The sequence below is a fragment of the Arachis stenosperma genome, chromosome 7, assembly GCF_014773155.1.
Source record: "Arachis stenosperma cultivar V10309 chromosome 7, arast.V10309.gnm1.PFL2, whole genome shotgun sequence".
In the NCBI taxonomy this organism is placed as follows: domain Eukaryota; kingdom Viridiplantae; phylum Streptophyta; class Magnoliopsida; order Fabales; family Fabaceae; genus Arachis; species Arachis stenosperma.
This window is the reverse complement of record NC_080383.1, coordinates 2,460,027-2,477,429: the sequence shown is the minus strand read 5'-3', so window position 1 is coordinate 2,477,429 and position 17,403 is coordinate 2,460,027. Positions and strand designations below refer to the sequence as shown.

General features: G+C 29.3%; 2 protein-coding genes across 3 annotated transcripts; both read right to left on the bottom strand.

Annotated features, from left to right (window-relative positions):
• Positions 1-723: 723 nt before the first annotated feature.
• LOC130941189 (indole-3-acetate O-methyltransferase 1-like) lies at positions 724-5,980 on the bottom strand. The gene is made up of 4 exons (XM_057869605.1): positions 5,828-5,980; positions 4,764-5,201; positions 3,138-3,413; positions 724-1,086 (listed from the first exon to the last, which is right to left on the bottom strand). Exons 1-4 carry the CDS (start codon positions 5,936-5,938, stop codon positions 724-726), a joined length of 1,188 nt encoding a protein of 395 aa, XP_057725588.1. The 5' UTR covers positions 5,939-5,980.
• Positions 5,981-11,682: 5,702 nt separating this feature from the next.
• Positions 11,683-16,830, bottom strand: LOC130941799 (flocculation protein FLO11-like). 2 transcript variants are annotated; one of them, XM_057870390.1, is made up of 7 exons: positions 16,051-16,830; positions 14,853-15,231; positions 13,304-14,691; positions 12,959-13,072; positions 12,538-12,692; positions 12,233-12,332; positions 11,683-12,104 (listed from the first exon to the last, which is right to left on the bottom strand). In XM_057870390.1, the coding sequence occupies exons 1-6, from the start codon at positions 16,504-16,506 to the stop codon at positions 12,284-12,286; spliced, it is 2,541 nt and encodes an 846-aa protein (XP_057726373.1). In that variant the 5' UTR covers positions 16,507-16,830; the 3' UTR covers positions 11,683-12,104; positions 12,233-12,283. The 2 variants fall into 2 exon arrangements, with proteins under 2 accessions (XP_057726373.1, XP_057726372.1); XM_057870389.1 differs by having other exon boundaries at positions 11,684-12,104; positions 13,304-14,703.
• Between the last annotated feature and the right edge of the window lie 573 nt (positions 16,831-17,403).

The window sequence follows — 17,403 nt, the reverse complement described above, 5'->3', positions numbered from 1 at the left end:
TGTAAACAGATATATTTATTATAAAATATATTTTTTATTTGTGTTTAATTATACTTTTTTTTTCTTCAATTATGAACATATAGGATGGATATATATATACTTGACTAGCATTTTTTCTTTTAATTTCATTTTTAATATTTTTTCTAAGATTTTAAAAAATAAAAAAAAGTATACAAGTTTAATTAGAAAATTAACTATTTTTCAGTTATTATTAACTAATTTTTAGAATTATTTTTTTTTACCCTAATTAAATTATAAATAATAAATCCTCAAAAAATTGGAAGTTAAAAATATATTTTTACAATAAAAAATTGACTGATTAAAAGTGAATTTTTTATACTTATTCAAAGTATAATTTTAATATTTTTAAAAAATTTTATTCTTTAAAAAATTTAATAAAAAAGAAACGAATTTTGTACTCCAAAAGTTTAGAGAATAACATTAATTTTTGACATATATATAATTAACCAACACACTAAACTTACAACATTTCAATCAGTTTTTATACACATTAATATATGAATCATTATAATTTGCATACACATTATTATATAAGATCTGCACATGCAAATTAACAGAAAACATATATGAATAAATTAAAGAAGCCAAATACAAACCTATTTAAAAGGAGAAATATATAGAAACAAACAAATTATATTTCTACAACTCATAAAAATTAAACAAAGTTTATAAAACATGATGAAATTAAAGGAATTTATTAATTTATTGTGATTGAGGAAAAGAAAGGGATGCAACAATGTGAAAAAATTGAAGCTGGTCAAGTAAGACTTTAGCATGTGCGGTGGCTCTTTTCTGAACTCTAAGAAACAATTCTTCACTGAGTTTGTCACCAATGAAAGCGTCAACAAGCACACCGGACACACTTTTGCAACTGTTGGCAAATGCTTTTCCAACTTCAATTGCATCATCTGGCTTGTTAACAACAAGGGGGCTCCCTCCTTTGAACACTTCAATCTTGTTTATCACAAATGAACCATTTTCTTCAACTACTTCCTTGAAATCTTGCAAGCTTGGTGCATACACTGGAATGTTGAAACTGTCCCTTTTTGAACTGCTTATTAATCCCTATCAATAACATACAATACCATTATCAACAATGTTAGGGAACCAACTCTATATAAGCTGGTAAACCAGAGGCACCGATAGCTTTAACCGAATGTTGCTACTGATAGGCACACGGATGTTTCTTTTTCTTGTAAATTGGATGGTTTTGGATATGATTTCTATGTTTCATGTGTTACGCATTAATAAAACATAATTAATTATATGGAACCAACTAATGAATGATCAAAGCATCTGTTCCGTGATTCTCTCCTATCACTAGCGTATCTTCCATCATGTTTTGAACGTGGTCAACAATAATTTAAAAAATAAATTAAATTATAAATTAATAAAACTAATTATAATTAATTATGTTGTTCCATTCTTGACTGATTATTAGTTGGTTCCATATACTTTTCCTACCATTATTATTCGGTTTAATTATTCTGTTAATTTTTATAATTTTACTAAATTTATAATTAAATTTTTATATATTTTTTAATTAGACCTTTAAACTATTTTCAAATTTTATAATGAAGTCATTTTTAGAATAAATAAAAAATATTAAAAAATATTAAAAAATATAAAAATTTAATTAAAAATTTAATAAAATTATAAAAACCAATAGAATAATTAAATCTTATTATTCATATGATTTGCTTTATTTTGATTTAATTGCCACATGTAACCAAAGATATTCTTTTTATTCTTAATTACTTTAATTAATTTTGTGCAGTTAAAGAGTTATATATATAGTATTCTTACATTGACAATATATATTTCTTTTTGTAATTAAAAGTGATTGATAAAAAGTAAAAAATAAAAATTCTGTATTTTATACAATAAAAAATATACAAAAAGATATCTATAAAAAATTATATAAATATTATTTTTCTTTAATTAAATATGGAAAAATTTTATCTATATGAAATTAAAACATCGAAATATTAGTAAAAATTTACATAAAAAATATTTTAAAATTATTGAATTCTATCTCTTTTTAGTAAGTGATATTATTTGAAATATATGACATGTTTTTTTTCTTTTTCTTTTTCCCCCACAATGAATGCTCAACACATGTTTATGTAGAACAGTAAAAGTGTTGCTTATATTCTGTACTTATTAATTGAATATACAGTAACACTTTTGTCTGGATGTATGTGTATGATGCATGGTTGAAGATAAAATTACATTCAAAAGCTAAGTACACATGCCTTTGACTATGTTCAAAGATCAAAGGCATTGTTTGGTCCCACAATTACAGAGCTACAATCATTAGATGAAAATTTGATAGAAAGAATGCAAATGCAACTCCATTTTGTGTGATATAATGATTTTATTTTCATGTGGTTAATTTGTTGATGTTCTAAAAACCTTATTTAACGAATTAAATTAGTGGTCAAAATTATTATGGACCACTTTGCCAGCCGGAAATTAAAATTCATTATTATTTCTGCCGACATCATCATCAAATAAATTGACGGCTAGAGATCAATTTTTGGAATGGTAATTAAACCAACGGCTGGGATTGTCAATTTGTTTTAAACATGGCAGCAGCAATTGTGAAACTTCATAATAAGTTATATTGTGATGATGGCTTCAATACTTGAGAACATTTTTTGTGTTCTTTTCATAGTCTATATACATTGGGTTTATTTATAATAAGTATATTGTGTTTATTAAGTTTTGTTGATAAATAGTATATATTATATTGTTTGATTAAAAAATATATTTAAAATTTAAACTAAAAAAAAAATATTTTTAGTAGATTTTATAATAAATATGTTTGACAACCTACTATACTGTTGACATAAATTGATTGTTATAATATTAGTTTCTTAATATTTCTCTCTAATTTATTCTAAGCATTTTAAATATTTTTTAACAATTATATTACGTATATACTAAAATTATTTACTAAAATTAATTATTAGTATAAAATATATATTAAAAATAATTAAATAATAAATATATTTATATATAAATATATAATAACTAATTTTAATAATAAATTTTAGTGTATAAATATATTTTTTAAATTGAAATGTGAAGTGATTTATTATTTATGAGAATACCTCATGGACAAGATCATCCCAAGCATCCTGAAAGTGGGTCCCAAAGAGAAGGCCAGCACCACCTTGGTCAGTGGGGTCCACAGAAGTTCTTCCCAAGCAGACCAAGAACATGGACCCACCTCTCTTCATCTCCACACATCTTGCACTCAAAAACCCTGCCAAGTCTCTTTGGAATTGTTTCTTGTATGCATTTGCTGTGCTTTCATTTGCTCCATGGATGAATACCCTTCCTTTGTTATATGCACTTGACCTTTTCTCAACCACACATTCTGGCACCTTCACATTTATATCCAAAACCTCAATCATATACATCAAATTAACAATTTAATTTTAATGTATATTAACAGTATAAAATATTCGTTTTTTTTGTTATTTTAGATAATTATTTATACTGTTAATGTAAAAAATAATTATTTTTATTAATATAACGTTATATAATTAAATATATGTATAAAATAATTTTACATTGATAATGTATCAATAATAAATTCATTAAATGTTTTTTTTTATAATTTTATGGTTATTTTTATTAAGTAAACAATGCAAGTCATTCTCTCAAGAAAACAAAGTTATTCTTTTCTATATGCATCAATTCCATCATAGAGCATGACTTTGCTATCTCCACTTTTTTGACCAAAAATGGGGCCCTACCTACTCGCTTAGCCTTCTCATTAATTATTCTTTTACTATTCTATATTATAAATCTTACATTTATTAAAGACAAAATTTTAAAATAATTTATAAATATAAAGTATTTTTTACTCTTTAAACTAATGTTTAAGATTGAGTTAGAATCACTTAATCTTATTTCTAATATTTTAGTGTAAAAAATTTATCATAGCATATATAGAACCATGTAGACTATATAGTGTAGATTGTTTGAAAATTTTTTGTAGGTTATTAGTTGTGGTGTGAATCATAAGACAACAACAAGCTAAGAAAGTCATGATCAGTTGAAATTGATTAAAAGGTGTTTAGCAAATTCATTAAAGTAATCATGGACATTTTCACTAAAAGTTTTCAAGAACTTAAAAGTTTGAACTCTAACCGAAAGGCTTATAAAAAAAGATCAAGGGCTATAGAATGATGAAAGAAACAAAAGTCATTGGATGTGATTTGAATTCTATGATCATTCTTTTGTATACTACTACTAATAATAATTTAGAAATTTTTAAATAGCTTTAGTGTAACAACTTATACATAATTATCCCATATTAATAAAATATAACTTTAAATTATCTGATCTTTATCATAAAATAAATAATACAAGAAATTAGTCATTAAATCAAATATTTTTATAAAAAATATATTAAAATATAAAATATATATTAAAAATAATTTAAATAATATATATTTATATATAAATATTGATTAATTATTTAATTGATTTGGTAATTAATTTTTTCATCATGACTAAATAAATCAGAGATCACCAAATCATAATAATCACTTACAATTAACAAATTTAATAATCTCTAATTAATACTTTAATCATTTCAAGTTCCACATGAAACTAGATTAAAAGACTCTATTGAACACAAAGTTATTTGCAAGTTCCCAAGAATGAACTGAAATAAAATAAAATAGAATATAAAAAAAAAAGAAAAAAAATAGGACTTGGCTTACCTGAGACAACCAATGCAAAGAAAAGGCCGAGTGAAAAACATCAACAGATCTCGCCGGAAAAAGTCTCCGATAGAAGGAACCGGGGACTCCGGCCGCAAAGTACGAGCGGTGGTTGTTGGCAGCAAGACACTCTTCCATGCTAACTCCGCCGTTATCATTGGAGAGATGTGGCGGAAGAAGCTGGAAGAGTGTGTTGAAGTCATTACTGGGAAGGTCAGAGAAAAAAGCTGAAAATTCAGGTGGGTTGAACCCTAAAGCCTCATAGCGCTTGATTATGTGCTTTATGATGACATCAACAACGTTAATGGTGTTGTTGCCACATGAACAACCTAAATCCACCACCACAAATGGGATTTCATTATCATCGGAACAACCATGAAGCTGAACTCTATCTAGGGTTTCCTTCAACAGGTGAAGCATAGACTTGGCATGCATTGCCTGCATATATACAAATATTTAAGTGATGAATAATAATAAAGTCTCTGAAAATTTATATTTTTGACAGATTAATTTTTGAAGTAAAAAAAATATAAATAAAATCTTGTAAGATAATAGACGCGGATAAATTAATTTAAATTAAAATTTTTTATTTAATCACAAGAGTTAATTTGAAGTTAATCTGTCTATATTTATTATGCTAAAAGATTTTATTGATATTTTTGTAAAGAATTAATTTGTTTGAAATGTAAATTTTTAAAAATTTATTTATTTTTTACTCTATAAAAAATATAAATTATTACTACAAGACGCGTTAATTTGATTGATGGACATAAATTCGGTTGTATTTAAAATTTTGTCGGACTAATTTGATTATTTTAAAAATTATGATTGCTTTTTATATTAAAATAAATTTATTTAATTTTCATAGAATTTAAATTTAATATTGAAAAAAAGATGAATTTATCTATCACTTGACAATAATAATAATAATAATAATAATAATAATAATAGACAGAACTCAATAAAGGATCTTATATGAAGGTATATAATTATTTACTAAAATTAAAAGTAATAGTTGTGTGTGCTTGGGTTATTTTAATTATAAAGAAGAAGAAGAAGGTAACCTGTGCTTGGGAATTGTTGGCATAACTGGACTCTCCTTTGCCTCCTTTCATGCTAAGTAACTTTTCCAGTTCTATGTTGGACACAACAACATTGTCTCCCATTGGAGCCATCTTAGTTATGATTCCTCAAATTACAAAGAGATTATTAGATTGGTGGAGTCTGATGATTTTTTTTTATTAACTCACACCCAAGGCACTCATATTTATAGACACATTGGAGAAGGTATCGTATGAATACTTTATTTCGCACGTCTTTTATTATTATTGTCCTCATTATATAGTATATATGTCCAACAATGAATTATTCAATTCTTTTGAAGACTTCACTTCAATTCATATTATTCTAAATTATCAAAAATATAATTATATTGTATATGTGCTTATTCCTTTTTCGTGTTATAATTTGTTTATTTATTGGTTTATATTTTTTATTTTTATATTTTGTAATATAACTCTTATTAAGTATCAACTAGTTTAGCATTTTTTTTGAATTATTTAAAAAATTGTTTTATAATTATTTTTATTTTATTTTTTATTTTATAATCGTCGGTATATAAAATTATGAGTTGTACTCTGAAATATAACTATTTTATATATATAAAGAACGTTAGCTTAACGAGTTTTAGATTAGAAGTATATACTATAATAATGTTAATACAATTTGGAAATTATTGAGTAATAATGATACGTATAACAAGGTAACACCAGCTAGCTAATTAGTGAAAAGAAGTAAACAAAGAAGGGTGACAATTATGACTATTCATTAACTCAGCTAGGCTACATATGTTTCCTTTGATTTTCATACAATTACTTTTTACGGTAATATTAAAAAAAAAAACTAAAACTTGTCTTGTTTAATATTTATTGATTATGATAATTAATAAATATTAAATAAAATAAATTTTATTATTTTTTAGTTAATTTTTTTGTTATTAAATATTTTTATATTTTTTACGAATATTTTGGTGTTAATTAGATTAATAACATTTGTCGGTTATTAGGCTGCGCTTGTTTTTGACATAAAGAATAGAGATACAAAATTTTGTATTCTTATATTCTGTTTGTGATAATTTAGAACAAATTATGAAAATCTAATTTATTCTTTTTTTATTTAAAAAATTTGAGATAAAAAATATAATAATAAAAAATAAGTTGTGTCTCTTGTTAGTATTCTTATATTTTTCCTGTCAAAATGGATAAAAAATACATTAATTTAGTATTTCTGGATATATTATCTCCGTCTATTTCTCCTCTGTTAAATATAATTTTGTATTTTTGTGTCATTATCTCTATAACAAACACAGCCTTAACGACTTTATATTATAAAACAAGATAGTCAAAGCTATCCATTAAAATCTAGATAATCATGATTAGTTATATCTATGATTATTAAGGTTTTTACTTTTGTGTGTAGTTCATTACTTCATTGTAATTTTTGTACTCATATTATATATATATATATATATATATATATATATATATATATATATATATATATATATATATACTGAATAAATTTAATATTTTTATTATTAGACAAAGAAGTCGATCAATATGAGTTTCACATTCTACTCATATATAGCAACAAAAAAGATGTGATTAATTAATTGACTCCATGACAATAAATTGAGTGCAAAAATTAATTTTCTAAAGGATCAACTTCAAAGTTCAAACTACCACATATACATAAGCTTTTGACTAGGAACTTTAAACCCTGAATTTGTGAAGGAAAGGAGGACAGTTACAACAAACCTTTTTCTTAATAGAAGGAAAAAAGGTATATAGAGTATGACGTTATAATATTATATACTATTGAAGGAAATTAAAAAAGGTATACTTTAATTTTCGGAAGATGGAAACTCAGGTGCAGTCAACTTCACGTAAAGTTGATAATTGAGAGTCGTTAGATGAAAATTTAATCAAATCAGTCAAATCATCTGACGGCCCTCATCTATCAACTTCACGTAAAGTCGACTAGACCTGAGTTTCTACTTTTTCGAAAACCATGATTCTCTTGTCTTCAAAATCAACCTTTGTTTGAATTGGTAAAGGAAAAGAAATGCCTCGAAATTCAATGGATTCCAATGTAGACAAATGGAGATGTTTTTAATTTGTTTTATATACGGTCAATAAAGTTCATTTCCTTTTTTAATGTGAAACCGTCTTCCCTATATATTATTGTATAATCAATATTTTATATTAAGAAAAATAATTAATTTTTAAATTTATATATTATTTAAATACATTAAACTGAATAACCGTATAAAATATATATAAAACTATTTATATGCTTAACACTTTAAAATTAAACTCATATAATATTAATGTAAACTATTTTATAATAACAACATTATATTATGTGTTTGAATATTCTCATTACAAGGATAAATAATAATATATGAATATTAATATTTCCATTGTTTATTAGTGATTGCTCTTTTGCTTTTTCTTCAAAAGCAACAAATATAAGTATGATTATTATAATTCAATAATAAAATATTCAATTATTAACTTATTATAACTAAGAACTAATGAAAGGATTATAGTTTATTATTATATAAAAGTGCAAACTTGAACAATAATGGATGCAAACTAAAAAATTAAAATAAAAGGCAATCATCACCATCATCATCATCATATATAATTAAAAAACAAGGCCATGTACATTGATCCTTGGATTCTAGACTATTGGGGTTGATATTTTAGATTTTAGAAGATTCATATATATAAAAAGGAACAAAAATAAAATTTTAGATCTAAATCTCGTTATGGGCTACCTCTTCTCATAGCAGTTTATCTTTTATTCTTCTCACAATTATGGTGTCACAAATAATATAATAAATAAGTTAAAAACAATCAATAAAATAATGCATGTTGCATGCATGGCCATGGATTGATTTCTATAAGGTTGCGTTTGTAGTTCTAAATTGTAACAGTATAATTGCAGTTGCGACTATTATATTAGGTGAGTTCTTATGTTCTATGGTGTCTTTATTATAATGTCTAAATTATTTAGTTTCTCTTTTAAAGTAAAAAATAAAATTTTTAAAATAAAAAATAAATCATATAAAATTTATTAAATATTATTTATTTACCTTTTTTAGTAACTTAGGTACAAAGTGATAGGTACCATAATATTCACCATTATATTATTAGTAAAAATTTAAATACAGTTTAATAATGGTGAGATGATTTGATAAATTTAACTAAGTTACTGTCTAACAATTTTTAATTATCAATTTGACACAAAATAATTATATGTGAGTCTTCACCTATATTTTTTTATATTTATTAGATGAATTTAATTTAGTGTACTAATAATAATTTTTTTATGTGATTATTCAATTAAATTTATACGGTTAGATAGTTTTTTAAGTAATTAGTCTAAAGATTAGTTACTTTTAATATGATAATATATGATTGATTATTTGATACGGTTATTTTGTAATAATAATACGTTAAAATTAAATTTTTTAGTTATTATTTAAGCTTTGTTTAAATGATTTCATATTTCAGCAAACTCTGTCTTCTGTGTATAATATAATTACATAATCTGAATTTTAATTTTTTTTTCTCACAATATTTCTCATCTCGGCGAATCAAAGAATAATTTATTATAAATCTATCTGTCATTAGTCAATAAATTACTGGCTATTACAACGAGTGAGCTGACTTATTGACTACCTTCCAAACTCTATTTTAGATGATGTATGTAAAAACTGCACAAAGTAACTCCCCCATTCACACCATGGCTACATAGTGAAAATCTAAATTATGTGAGTTTGACTGAATAAAATGTAGCCATAGCCTTTCACACAACTCAAAAGGTAGCATATTCTTTCTCTGAAATTTTACTCCAAAAGCTTGGAATCTTGTCCTCTAATTTATTTTTCAGCCCTGCTTTGTTAATGGCCCCCCCATGCATCCTCCTTTCTTGAGGTTCTTCAAACACCAAAACCACCGCAATACTCGCCGGTTCACATGAAATTATATTATTGCACCATTTATCTTCTAATTACCCTTTATCTCCAAAATTATCTTAATCTCCATGTGTGATAGAAATATAATCATTTACATATCTTTTTTAATTGGCTTAATTTTTTTAAGACAAGAATATCTATTAGAATTTGTATGATCTAAAAGTCTAATGTTCGATTCCTCTTATATAACAATCAAAACTTAGAAAAATATTTTTTTAATCAACCCAACATTTTTCTTTTGTTGGGAAAAATGGAAGTAATTATTATGCTAATGTGACATCCCGTAAGTTACTAATAAAGTCATTCAAGTAAAGAGAAATCACCGGTTTATATAGTCAAAAGATGGTAGTTAATTATTCCCTTTTTGTATATATGCTTTTGCCCCCCCTCTCCCAATTTTCTTCTCTTCAAATGCTGGTTCAGATTTGGACCATTGACTTTGAAAAGAAGTAAGAATATAATTAAAGATAAGATTGCAATAAGAGTAGTGCATGTGGTTTGATTTTTGTTACTTTCTTGGCAGGATTATATTATCTTTTCTGCCGTCACCATGGTTGCATAATTTTTTATAAGGAAGAAGCAAGGTAATTTAATTTGAGTTATAAAGATGAATAAAATATTCAGTTTTTATAAAAGTAAGTTTAGTTTTTATCTCAATGTCTTCGTAACGGTCAAAGCTTCTAGTACCATGTTGGTTAATGGTTATATTCACTTACAACTTACAACTACGAACAAATTAAAACTCTTTGACTATTGTCTTTTACTGGAATTTGATGCTTATTAACTTTTTTACTACAAATTTTAGGGAGGTAGCATGCATTGGGAACTTTAGAAGTCAAAATCCAACTTTATGTATGTGCAGTGTGCTCTCCATTGAGTGTATTATTAACCCTTCAATCTTTTTTTTTTTCAAAATTAAGAGTGAGACTCGAACTCGAGACCTCTAAATGAGGATGGAAAAATTATGTCATTTGAGCTATTGCTCGTATCTTAAGAGTTGATGTTATGTTTGGTTTTCTGAACATATACGTCACCTCACATTAATCATGTATTTATAATATTATATTCATGTGTATATATATTTATTAAAATAAAATATTTAAAAACTTTTATTAATAATTGTGTTTTTAGCCTACAAAGAATTACTGTTAAGTAGTTTAAAAATACTATTTTTTCCCCTAACAATGAATGTATCTAGAAGCTTATGTGTGTGGTTGTTGGTGTCCGGGAATTTATGAGAAGGGGGGCTAAAATATTGATGTATAACCCTTCAAAGGGACACTGTTCCCTGAAATATTCAAGCATTACAGTTATTGGTACTAAACTTCTCCGGCAGGCACAACAATGGTTGTCACAAGAAAGTTTGTAGCGTATTTTGGTATTCTCAAAATTAAGGGAATTTATTGGGTAGTAGGCTTTGCCTATCTTTAGATTGTTAATATTATAATGTTAATTAGAGTTGGTAACCCTAGGAGATTTATTAAGAATATAAAAGAGGTAAACATCCACATGCCTATCAATACAGGTTGATAGGCATAGGCTCATTAGATGAGTGTTGAGTTCAATCTGATTAATTAAGATGTTGATTTGAAGCTCTCATGGTTGTGGATGGATCCAAATGAAGCAACCGTTCTAAAGATCTGCGTCTTCACTATAGGGCCCTAGCAATATATCTCGAATTCAATGATACGAAATTACGGGGTTGAATTATTCATCTAATCATGATCCAGAAAACATTAAATATTTTGAATAAGTCACATTAATAGTGCTCATATTCTCATGCAGATGAGTTTTGTCCTTATCTGAGATATTATTATAAATAGATGCATAGCAAAATTAAAAATAATGAAATAATGACTCCAAGATTCTACAAAATAATGATTATTTTTTTGCTACTGAATTCAATTGGTTTTCCCAGAACAAATTCAAAGGTTATGTCTATCAGAAGAAATGGCTATTCTTTTTTACAAACGGTATATAATACAATTCCAGCATACTAAGCAGGGGACTACGCTATAATCTAATTAAAAAAGGTAACAGTGTGATTAGTGGACCTAAAAAAACACCTGCATACCCAAAAAGAATGATACAGAATGAATTGCTCAAAAACAGAACTAAAGGCACAGATCAAAAACAAAGAACTAATGCAACTAAAGTCTAAGCTAACATTCATATCTTCGGCTAAAGTTTTTACATCACATGGAATTCATGCTCAAATGTGCCAACGAGAGATTATTGCATGGGGGATCAGGCGCGTCGCATGTTACATCGAATAGCGGGTCTAACATGCATCTCACCTGCATCAACAGGAGAGCACAGTTAAACTGGGAATATGTATTCATGGATTCAATAGAATAGATACATTAAACTAAAAAAAGAAAGAAGTTCTAACAATTTGCACAGATACAAGGGATCAAATACCCACCATAAAATTGCATGACTAAGGGGAGTCATATTATCATGTTTTCACACAAGATCAACTGGTAACAGGCTGAAATAACTTTTTGATTTCATCATAAAACCACCTGCAAAAAATCATTGAGATCTGTTGAAAATCAAAACTAGAAAAGGTTTACAAAGCAAATATATAAACTCAATCAAAATAGCAATTCAAATTTTGTCCTCATTTAGTAGAGGATGGATGGAGGTTACAATGTTCATGCCATCAGCCAAAGGTATGGATGGGGGGGAAAAAGGGATTAGAATGATAGATGAATAGAAGAAATAAACCTGCAAACAAAAAGTGGCTGGATTCTAGCATTTGCCTCAATTCCCAACTGATTTCGTCTGTCGTTTTCTTGATTAAATTTATCAGATGGAAGGACTTCACATGGACCTCGAATAGAGCTAGCCTTTTCAGTTCTTTCACTATTAGATTCATAAACCTTCAATAAAAGAGAGCAAAATCAGTAAGAAAACCCATATGCAATATATGAATGATAAGCATGCTGCCATGTTCTTGTGGAGTTATCATTTGATTGAAACATCCCAAAACAGAAGTTAAACATGGATTAAACATACCAAAATAACACCAACAAACTGAGAATTACGTAATATAAAACTTTTACATGAATGAATTGATATCAGTCTCCATCTCTATGAAGGGTAGCACCATATATATAAGGCTACATGCACAAGTATAAATAGTTACCTCATTAACTTCGGATATACACGGATGACCAATGTTCCCAGGCAAATCACCAGGAAAGTAGCATTTCGTCACCTTAACCCACTTTAACCCAGTTTTGCAGTCTTCCCACATAGACTGAAAATAAAATCGAACACATCACTTTGTTAAAGGTTTATAATTTATAAACTAAAACAACTATTTCACACAACGCTTCAAACCTATATACCTGCAGAAACTTTAGAGTACACCCAAAACATGTTTTTGGAAGAAATCAATCACAAAAGCTTTGTGATTTCATAGTAAATTTTTAGAGGCATCATGTAACCAAATGCTAGACTAAAGTGGGAAGAAAGATGATTTGCTTACCTGAAGTTTGGAAGGTGCTAATTTGCCATGGCCAGATGGGAGAAGAGCATGACTATGAAGCCTATATGTCACTCCATCAACACAGCAAGATTTGTAAAACTTTTTCTCATCAACAATGTGTATAACATCACCAATCCATTCTACAACTTGCGAGCTATCTGAAGATAACGCACAGTGTTGTCTAACTTCAGCATTAGTTCCAGAACTCCCATCGAAGTTTGCTAGTGCAACATCTTGGTCATCTCGCTTGGTATCATAAGTTGAGCTTTCTCCTGATTGTGATTCCTTTTGTTCATTACTCATTAAACTACTGTCAACTTTTTTATCCGATAATACTACAGCATTGCCCTGTGACACTTTCTGCTCAGCTTGAAAGTCTTGTGATGATTGCAAATTGTCACATTCACCTGGCTCAGATAATTTAGGAAGGGTCTTGGAATCGAAACACTCTTTAGAGGTTGAACTCTCTTTACAGGTTGAAGGCTCAGGATTAATTTGTTGAGCAGAACTTTCACCAGGAAAGTCAATGGAAGGAACAGAAGCTGCATTAAGCGATTTCATAGAGATGTTTGGGTCAGGTTTCTGATCAATATGTTCCGTGTTGGATGATCCGGTACCATGTATATCCTTTGTACCAGGAGTCTTTGAATCAGATGGTGGCTCAACTTTGACATTGCTGGTAGCAACTATTGGAGCAGTGCTCCCATTTGTTGTTAAATTCTGCTGGCTGACCTTTGGATCTAAGCTCCCTGTTTTCTTCTCAGAAGGTTGCTGAACTCCAACCGTAGTGGGCAATTTCGGTGGTGTGTTTGATGATCTCATGACACGACCATATTTTGGAGGTATAGGCTTTCCACCGCTTAAATTCAAACACCTCATGCAATGCCAATCCACTCTATTATGAATTCCTCTTAAAACCGAGGGCTGCAAACACTTCAAGTGATATCCCTTTTCACAAGCATCACAGAGAAGCACAGTATCAACCTCATTGACAGTGAGTTCACACACTTGACATGTCAAAGCCTTATTCATATAATCCCTTGATGGAGGAGTCCATGTCGGATGCTCAGGAAGCTTTGGTTGTAACAATTTCTGGACAATCTTTGCAATTTCAGCATGAGTAGGAATTGAAGGAGGCTGAGCAACGTTCATACCCTGGAAAGACTGTTGCATAGTAGACAAGTTTACAGGTGCTGTTTGAGTAATAAATGGCCTAAAGCTCTGATCTGCTGTTATTTGTGAACCTGCCCTTGAAGAAGCTACATCACTTGTTCCTTGTACCTTGACAGTGTTATGAGCAGGCACCTTGTTTTCCAATGCTGTTCTAGCTAACGACGCAGATTGAGTCTGTATTGACCATGGTGGAGCATTTGCCAAAGGTTGGTTTGCTGAAGAATTTGCTACATGCAAGGGGAGAAAAAATTCCAAGTATGGTCATTCACTCCATAAACAATGAAAAACAGATTGAACTACTAGTCATCGATCAATTGGTAACATAACTCAACATATGCATGTAGGTACATACAAACCTTAATGGACAGTATATTACCTGGTATACTAAGCACATAAGAAGACCCATTTGATCCTCCATCAGCTCTGACCTGTGGGTTTTCAAGTTTAGGCACTACCATCGGAGATGAATTTCTCCCGAGATGAGTGCTAGGTATTGCACCAGAAACCATAGGTGGTCTTACTTCATTGCTAGTCACCTGATATTGCGACGTAGAAGACGATCCTGCAGAAACATGAGAAGGAATGGACACCGTTGTTGCCGAAGAAGGGATCGCTATGTGGCTTGAATTATCAGGTGGAAATACACGAACACCATGTGGAGCCACACGGTTGTCAACTGTTACACTGGTACTTGGTTGCACAGGCTGAGATGTGTACGTTGTAGAAGGTGCAGCATACCTCTTTGCTTCTTCCATCTAAGAACATAAAACAATAGTTGAGAAAAGAGGAAATGAAAGGGGGAAGTCATCAAAAGAATTGATTCAGCTTCATTGTATTTATTATCATCAATAGCATTTGAAAGTAAATAAACAATGGTTTCGCTACATGTTAAGGAATAAAGAACACATTTAATATATAAAAAAGAGTTTAATTTTGATGCCGACAGTGATTTTACTCAGACTTGCAATCATATCCATTCTTTTGGACGACAATTCACGCGGTCAATGTAAAAGTTAGTGATTTTTCTTGATGTGGCCTTACATCATTGGATGCACGTATAAAACTACACAATGCATCAAAATTAAATTCTATAAAAAAATGTCGAAACTATATTTTTCATGTAACGCCTTCTAATTTTCGATAGCAAAACCGATTAATTAAATTCAGTTCCAAACCAGTGAGGAAGTTTAAGATAAGATCAATTTGACAACATAAAATAGCCCAATACTCAAGCAATTAAAGCTCATTAGTAGACAATAAATTCCTCCTAAAGAATCCTCTCCATTAAGCAATGCTAACAATCTCATAAGCACCTAAGCAGGAAATGGATTTTGCACCACTAAACACCAAAACCCAAAATTCTTATCCCCTATGCTTATCTAAATCCTGGAGAATTTGCAACAACTGAATCGCACACACCGCCACATCCGTACATCAATCAAAACAAGGTTCACAAGCAGCAATTATTCACAACAATCACTATACAACACACAGCCTCCAAAATTTTCAAATAATAATAATAAATTTCCTGAATAGATAAGAAAAAAAAAAATCGAAATGCTTTGGTTGTTTACCTTCCACTTAGCATGCGTATACCTCTCAGCAATTGACATCTTTGGAGTTCGAAACCCTAACCTTTGATCCCTAACCCTGCCGTTCAATCCAAGATCCTCAATCACCGTCCCAATCGCTTCCCTCCCAACGATATCCTTCGGCGCGAGCCCTACGCAAAGCTCGGCGAGCTTGCTCCGAGCCTCCCTCATAAGCTCCACCTCCACGTCGGTAGGTTTCCGACCGGCCCGCATCGTCGCCATCGTCGACAAAACAAGCACAATCTCCGCCACTCTCTTCAATTCCCCTCCTCCTCCTCCTCCTCCACCACCACCGTCAACATGTTCCTCGAGCTTAGGCTTCTTGGCACAGCGGTCATCGTCAAGGTGTGATTCGCGAGGTCCGCCGTTCTCGACGGGGAGATTGGAGGCAGGAGTGAGCGGTGGTTGGTGGAGGTCCGCGTGCGACGTCGTTTCCATGCGGGGAACGACGTCGTTGGAGGGAGAGAGAGGGTGTAATTAGAAAACCCTAAAGAGAGAAAGAAAGAAAGAGAGGGAGAAGAAGAAAAGAGAAGAGATTTGAAAAATAAAATAAAATAAAATTAAAAAAACAGAAAAGAGAGAAGAGAAGAGAATTGAGAAAGGGGAAGATATGTTTTGGCGGGTAATAATTGAGAATTTGATTTGGGTGTTAAATTGGTGTTTGTGTAATTAGCGAAGGTTGGGTTAGTGATAGTGAGTCAGTTCGTAACAGCGGTGATACCATTCGGGGCTTGCGGTGGCTTCAGATTCAGGGACGCACAATTTTTCTGCTTCTTTCTTCGCAAATTAAAATATTAACGCAAATAAATAATAACTCGTTGAGTTCCCAACTCGACTCGTTCCTAGGGTTTTTTTTATTGTGACACAATAAATGAAAATTTAGTCCGTCTTACAATAATCTAGTAATCTACAATAACAAGTATTAATAGGAAAATAAATTACTTTTAGTAATAGAGGTTACTGTATAAAGTCATAATCTATAAAATCAAAATGGGTAAAAGATTAAAAATGTGACCATTTAAGGGAGCTAAGAGGGTTAAATGTATTTTTTATTTATATAAAATATTAGTTATTTAGTTTTTATTATTATTAGAGATATAATTATTTTTTTTATTAGGTTAAATCTTTTGACATATTTTGTCATGTCAACACTTAATATAACAAATTAAGTACAATATTTAAAAATTAAAATAAAGACTTTTTAAATTTTAATAGAGCAAAACTCAAATAAGAAAGAAAAATTTTATAAGAACTAAACCAAAATAAAATAAGTATTTTATAAAATAAAAGAACTTATTTATAGATTCAACCTAAAGCTATCATGATTCACTTACG